At 54.8% G+C, this 7,367-nt stretch overlaps 1 protein-coding gene across 1 annotated transcript; it reads left to right on the top strand.

Moving 5' to 3' along the window:
* Window positions 1-1,085: 1,085 nt before the first annotated feature.
* Window positions 1,086-6,593, top strand: LOC141074942 (uncharacterized). Its single transcript, XM_073562270.1, has 3 exons — window positions 1,086-4,989; window positions 5,129-5,285; window positions 5,409-6,593. Exons 1-3 carry the CDS (start codon window positions 4,539-4,541, stop codon window positions 6,034-6,036), a joined length of 1,236 nt encoding a protein of 411 aa, XP_073418371.1. The 5' UTR covers window positions 1,086-4,538; the 3' UTR covers window positions 6,037-6,593.
* The last annotated feature ends 774 nt before the right edge of the window (window positions 6,594-7,367 follow it).

Raw genomic sequence — 7,367 nt, 5'->3', positions numbered from 1 at the left:
AGGGGACGACCGCTGCAGTCAGTCACACAGATCAGCCAGGACTCCGATCACTCCAGCAGGGGACGACCGCTGCAGTCAGTCACACAGATCAGCCAGGACTCCGATCACTGCAGCAGGGGACGACCGCTGCAGTCAGTCACACAGATCAGCCAGGACTCCGATCACTGCAGCAGGTGACGACCGCTGCAGTCAGTCACACAGATCAGCCAGGACTCCGATCACTGCAGCAGGGGACGACCGCTGCAGTCAGTCACACAGATCAGCCAGGACTCCGATCACTGCAGCAGGGGACGACCGCTGCAGTCAGTCACACAGATCAGCCAGGACTCCGATCACTGCAGCAATGGACGACCGCTGCAGTCAGTCACACAGATCAGCCAGGACTCCGATCACTCCAGCAGGGGACGACCGCTGCAGTCAGTCACACAGATCAGCCAGGACTCCGATCACTCCAGCAGGGGACGACCGCTGCAGTCAGTCACACAGATCAGCCAGGACTCCGATCACTGCAGCACGGGACGACCGCTGCAGTCAGTCACACAGATCAGCCAGGACTCCGATCACTGCAGCAGGGGACGACCGCTGCAGTCAGTCACACAGATCAGCCAGGACTCCGATCACTCCAGCAGGTGACGACCGCTGCAGTCAGTCACACAGATCAGCCAGGACTCCGATCACTGCAGCAGGGGACGACCGCTGCAGTCAGTCACACAGATCAGCCAGGACTCCGATCACTGCAGCAGGTGACGACCGCTGCAGTCAGTCACACAGATCAGCCAGGACTCCGATCACTGCAGCAGGGGACGACCGCTGCAGTCAGTCACACAGATCAGCCAGGACTCCGATCACTGCAGCAGGGGACGACCGCTGCAGTCAGTCACACAGATCAGCCAGGACTCCGATCACTCCAGCAGGTGACGACCGCTGCAGTCAGTCACACAGATCAGCCAGGACTCCGATCACTCCAGCAGGTGACGACCGCTGCAGTCAGTCACACAGATCAGCCAGGACTCCGATCACTCCAGCAGGTGACGACCGCTGCAGTCAGTCACACAGATCAGCCAGGACTCCGATCACTCCAGCAGGCGACCGCTGCAGTCAGTCACACAGATCAGCCAGGACTCCGATCACTGCAGCAGGGGACGACCGCTGCAGTCAGTCACACAGATCAGCCAGGACTCCGATCACTGCAGTAGGTGACGACCGCTGCAGTCAGTCACACAGATCAGCCAGGACTCCGATCACTGCAGCAGGTGACGACCGCTGCAGTCAGTCACACAGATCAGCCAGGACTCCGATCACTCCAGCAGGTGACGACCGCTGCAGTCAGTCACACAGATCAGCCAGGACTCCGATCACTGCAGCAGGTGACGACCGCTGCAGTCAGTCACACAGATCAGCCAGGACTCCGATCACTCCAGCAGGTGACGACCGCTGCAGTTAGTCACACAGATCAGCCAGGACTCCGATCACTGCAGCAGGTGACGACCGCTGCAGTCAGTCACACAGATCAGCCAGGACTCCGATCACTCCAGCAGGTGACGACCACTGCAGACCGCTGCAGTCAGTCACACAGATCAGCCAGGACTCCGATCACTCCAGCAGGAGACGACCGTTGCAGTCAGTCACACAGATCAGCCAGGACTCCGATCACTGCAGCAGGTGACGACCGCTGCAGTCAGTCACACAGATCAGCCAGGACTCCGATCACTGCAGCAGGTGACGACCGCTGCAGTCAGTCACACAGATCAGCCAGGACTCCGATCACTCCAGCAGGTGACGACCGCTGCAGTCACACAGATCAGCCAGGACTCCGATCACTGCAGCAGGAGACGACCGCTGCAGTCACACAGATCAGCCAGGACTACGATCACTGCAGCAGGTGACGACCGCTGCAGTCAGTCACACAGATTAGCCAGGACTCCGATCACTCCAGCAGATGACGACCGCTGCAGTCAGTCACACAGATCAGCCAGGACTCCGATCACTGCAGCAGGTGACGACCGCTGCAGTCAGTCACACAGATCAGCCAGGACTCCGATCACTGCAGCAGGTGACGACCGCTGCAGTCAGTCACAAAGATCAGCCAGGACTCCGATCACTCCAGCAGGTGACGACCGCTGCAGTCAGTCACACAGATCAGCCAGGACTCCGATCACTCCAGCAGGTGACGACCGCTGCAGTCAGTCACACAGATCAGCCAGGACTCCGATCACTCCAGCAGGCGACGACCGCTGCAGTCAGTCACACAGATCAGCCAGGACTCCGATCACTCCAGCAGGCGACGACCGCTGCAGTCAGTCACACAGATCAGCCAGGACTCCGATCACTCCAACAGGCGACGACCGCTGCAGTCAGTCACATAGATCAGCCAGGACTCTGATCACCAGCAGGAGACGACCGCTGCAGTCAGTCACACAGATCAGCCAGGACTCCGATCACTGCAGCAGGCGACGACCGCTACAGTCAGTCACACAGATCAGCCAGGACTCCGATCACTCCAGCAGGGGACGACCGCTGCAGTCAGTCACACAGATCAGCCAGGACTCCGATCACTCCAGCAGGGGACGACCGCTGCAGTCAGTCACACAGATCAGCCAGGACTCCGATCACTCCAGCAGGTGGCGACCGCTGCAGTCAGTCACACAGATCAGCCAGGACTCCAATCACTGCAGTAGGGGACGACCGCTGCAGTCAGTCACACAGATCAGCCAGGACTCCGATCACTCCAGCAGGGGACGACCGCTGCAGTCAGTCACACAGATCAGCCAGGACTCCGATCACTCCAGCAGGTGACGACCGCTACAGTCAGTCACACAGATCAGCCAGGACTCCGATCACTGCAGCAGGCGACGACCGCTGCAGTCAGTCACACAGATCAGCCAGGACTCCGATCACTCCAGCAGGTGACGACCGCTGCAGTCAGTCACACAGATCAGCCAGGACTCCGATCACTCCAGCAGGCGACCGCTGCAGTCAGTCACACAGATCAGCCAGGACTCCGATCACTCCAGCAGGTGACGACCGCTGCAGTCAGTCACACAGATCAGCCAGGACTCCGATCACTGCAGCAGGTGACAACCGCTGCAGTCAGTCACACAGATCAGCCAGGACTCCGATCACTGCAGCAGGTGACGACCGCTGCAGTCAGTCACACAGATCAGACAGGACTCCGATCACTCCAGCAGGTGACGACCGCTGCAGTCAGTCACACAGATCAGCCAGGACTCTGATCACTCCAGCAGGTGACGACCGCTGCAGCCAGTCACACAGATCAGCCAGGACTCCGATCACTGCAGCAGGTGACGACCGCTGCAGTCAGTCACACAGATCAGCCAGGACTCCGATCACTCCACCAGGTGACGACCGCTGCAGTCACACAGATCAGCCAGGACTCCGATCACTGCAGCAGGTGACGACCGCTGCAGTCAGTCACACAGATCAGCCAGGACTCCGATCACTGCAGCAGGTGACGACCGCTGCAGTCAGTCACACAGATCAGCCAGGACTCCGATCACTGCAGCAGGTGACGACCGCTGCAGTCAGTCACACAGATCAGCCTCTCACGTTCCTGGTGACAACGAGGTTATTTACTGCGGTGATATAAACCTTCTCTTTCTGCAGCTTCCAGTGTTGGGGCCCCTGTCCCCGGCTGCAGGGTGTTTAAATATGAAAAAACCTGAGCGTTATTCACCATCCCCTGGTCCAGTGCGAACACTGCGGAGATGGCGTCACCTCGACATCGCTGCAGCCAATCAGTGAGCTCTTATTTGACAAACTGCTGAGCCCACTGACTGGCTGCAGTGCTGTAGACGTGGCGTCACTGCTGCAGACAGTAACAGACACCAGGAGCAGCAGCAGTGACTCCGCGCTGGACCTGGGGACGGTGAGTAAAGCACAAGTTGTTGGGTTTATGAAGCAGACTGCTCCTGTTTGGGACGTTTTCTGAAAATCCCTTTAAGGGCTGCAGATTCTCTTCAGTGTTTGGAGCGTAGACGGGGCTGCACTGGATCAGAGAGAACGCGTCTTAGGCCTCACATTGGCGGTTGTGTCCGCAGCGTTTATGCCGCATTCATTCGCATGCGTCGTGTTTTCCTACCTATAACGCTGTGGACGCAGGTACATGCGCTCGTCTGCTTTCTGCCGCGTTTCACTACGCATGCGTCGTCTGGGGTTTTGCGGCGGGGCGCGGCTAATGCAACATGCGGCAATTTGGCGCCACCAGACGCATGCGGCCGCTTGTGAAGGAATGCGATGAAACAATGCATTACAGTCTATGAGGACGCATGCTTACGCCTGTACACACGGCTGTTAGCGGTTTTCACGCCTGTGTTTTTCCAGAGTAAACCTGTCTAGATACTGATTAGCCGCCCACAAAGAGAGATGAAAAGAGGGAGCGCACAGCCACTGCCCATCACTCTCCACACACTGGAGGCAGCACTGAGCTCCAGGCAAATGTAAGAGCACAACGGAATGTCTGTGTGACCTCTGGATTGTGACTCCCTGCAGTGTGCAGTTATCTCTGTCTCCTCTTCAGCATGGCCTCTAGCCCTGAGCACACAGGACAGGATTCTGAAGTGCGCACCTTCCAACTGATCGGTATCACCGGACATATGTGCCAAGATCATGTTTATCTTTTACAGAACACTTCATCAAGTGACCAGGGGGAGGCACAAGGACCGGTGGGCAGACGGCGTGTAAGGTTTTCTTTGAGTGTTAATATTTTTTCTAGCCTTTTTCTTTTTTTTTTTTGGGGGGGGGGTTGGTTTTTCCTTGTTTATCTTTCCCACATAAATGTTCCACAACGGGAGGATCACTACATCGATAATGACCTCCTGATATCGCTTGTTCAGGAGAGAGTCGCCTTGTGGGACACCTGGGAGCGAGACCACTCGGACATGGTGGTGCTTCGGCGGTTGTGGAATGAGGTGGCCCAAGAGCTGATGGATGACTGGGACAACGCTACGCCAAGAGCCAGAAAGGACTTTCGTAAGTATTGTAATGTCTGACGCAGCAGTGAACCTGTAAAGGCCGTGAGCACACAACCGTGTGTGATGCGATAAACCCCTGGTTGTGTGATCCCGGCCTAAAGTGCATTGTTTAACCCTTTTTTTATCCCCTTTCACAGTGAACAAAGTCAGAACCCGTTGGCTTTCAATGAAGGATCGCTTCAACAAGGACCTGAGACTGGAGAACCAGGCTCACAGTGGTGGTGCAGCAAGGCTCAGGAAGTACAAGTATCACCGGATGCTGGCTTTCATGAGGCCTGTCCTTGCTCGGAGAATGTAAGTATTTGTGTTGTATTCCATTGTGTTGTGTTCCCTAATCTGAATTTTTCTATTCCACAGGAGATGGCGCTTGTACAATTGCTATTTTTTGGTAGTAATGTTTTTCTTTTCTTTTCACAGCACCCTGGAGCCTGGTTCTTCCTCTGGAGCAGTCCTTCAGCGAACAGCCTCAGAGCAGTCCCAGCCATCCACCAGCGAAGCAGCAAGTAGGCCGGCGTCACAAGCAGGAGAACAGGCAGCTGGTCCGTCAGGTCTTCTCCTGTCCCAGGCCTCCTCCGCCTCTGTGTATGTTGGGTCTTCCCGACAGCGGCAGAAGGCCTCAGAAAGGACAGTCATGCCCGAGTCTCTACACTTAAGCACAGTTTTCCAGGATGGTATGAAGTCGATGGTAGATAGACTGAGTAGTGTTAGGAACCATGTTGACACACTTTTCCAGTCTGTCCACCAGAGCCTTGACCATCTAGAAGCCGACATCCAGAGGCCAGCACATCATTTTTTTACGGCCATAGAACGGGGCATGGCAGAAAACCTTACGCCTGACCTTCAGCTGAATGTGATGCAGGCCTGCAATGCTGCTTACGTTCAGGCGATGCAGCAGAGTCGATTATACCCACAGGCACATGTATTTCCAACTGTGCCACCAGTTACCCGGTTTACGTCTCTACTGAGTCTGCTGCATACCCCTGTATGGCCACCACCATGCCCAGTCCTGCCGCACTACACTACAGCGCCACCACCACCATGCTGAGTGCAGTTGAGAGCCACTCCACCACCACACTGAGTCCTGTTCCTGCGCGGATTCCCACCGCCACCATCACGCAGAGTCCTGCTCCTGCACAGCCATCAACCCCCAACAGCACGCAGGTTCCTGGTCCTTCACGGCCGTCCAGCACACAGATTCCGTGTCCTGCACGCTCGTCCATTGCCACCATGCCTTCTGAACCCACCACTCCAACCCTTCCAAGGAGAAGAAGCAGCCAGCAAACACATGGGAAGCAGAAAAAGAGGAAATGAGAACAGAGGTGGGAAAGGACAGGTGTGCTCCCTCCACCACCCTCACCTCCCAATGTGTCTGTTATGTCCAGTTTGTCCCTCCCTTCTAATGTCTCTCCCGTCCCATGTTTCCACTCCTAATGTGTCAACCTCCATCCTTGATCTCCCAGACCCCACACATCTATTAGCCCCTTCCCCTGGAACCAATCCTCCCGTCTACACACACCCCCAGGTCCGTAACATTTTCCCCTCATTTTGTGAAAAATATATATATATTTTTTTTGTAAATAAAATTGTGGTGTTTGCCCCCTATCACTGCTTGCTCTTTGTCTCTTTCGTTGCCGTCAACACACAAATCACCGTATACACACAGACACCTCATAGCTCCATGAAAAACAATCTTCTCTTCCTTTTCTTTCTTGTGTCTGTCATGGAGCTATGAGGTGGCAAAAAAACAAAGAGGCCTGATAACAGGTGAAGTGTAAAGCATGGGGGACATAAAGAAAGTAAACAGGTGTTGTAGTAAATCTTTTAATTTTACATAAAACATTTAAAGTCCATAACATTACATAACATTTCAACGTTTTTCTAAACCATTGCATCTTGCCATGCCAGGCGTCCAATCTCAGAAACAAAGTAGTTTGGGAATGTATCCCTCATTTGGACTTCCCTTGTTGTGCTCGGAGGGTGATGCTGGTAATCTGGCAACAGGCTACAAACAGGTTCATCAGGTTTGAAGGTTGGTCGCTCTTTAGCCATTATGTAGTTGTGGAGAACCACACAGGCGCTGACCACCTCATCCACTGTCTCAATTTTGAGATTAATTGCTGTCCCTAGAATGCGCCATTTCGAGACAAGCATACCAAAGGCGCACTCAACAGTTCTTCGTACCCTGGTCAGTCGGTAATTAAAAATCCTTTTTGTGTGGTTCAAGTCCCGACTGGAGTATGGCTTCTGTAGGTTCCCACACATCTGCTAGGCCTCATCACCAACCACAACAAATGGCATTGGCGGGCCTTCAGTGTTGGGAAGAGGTCGTTGGAGGGGGAAATTAAAAGTATTGGTATACAAGCGTTGGCCCATGTC

Source organism: Dendrobates tinctorius, unplaced genomic scaffold (genome assembly GCF_039654945.1).
Source record: "Dendrobates tinctorius isolate UK_male_01 unplaced genomic scaffold, ASM3965494v1 ptg000342l, whole genome shotgun sequence".
In the NCBI taxonomy this organism is placed as follows: domain Eukaryota; kingdom Metazoa; phylum Chordata; class Amphibia; order Anura; family Dendrobatidae; genus Dendrobates; species Dendrobates tinctorius.
The sequence above is the reverse complement of the archived record's forward strand: the minus strand, read 5'-3'. Positions and strand labels throughout refer to the sequence as shown.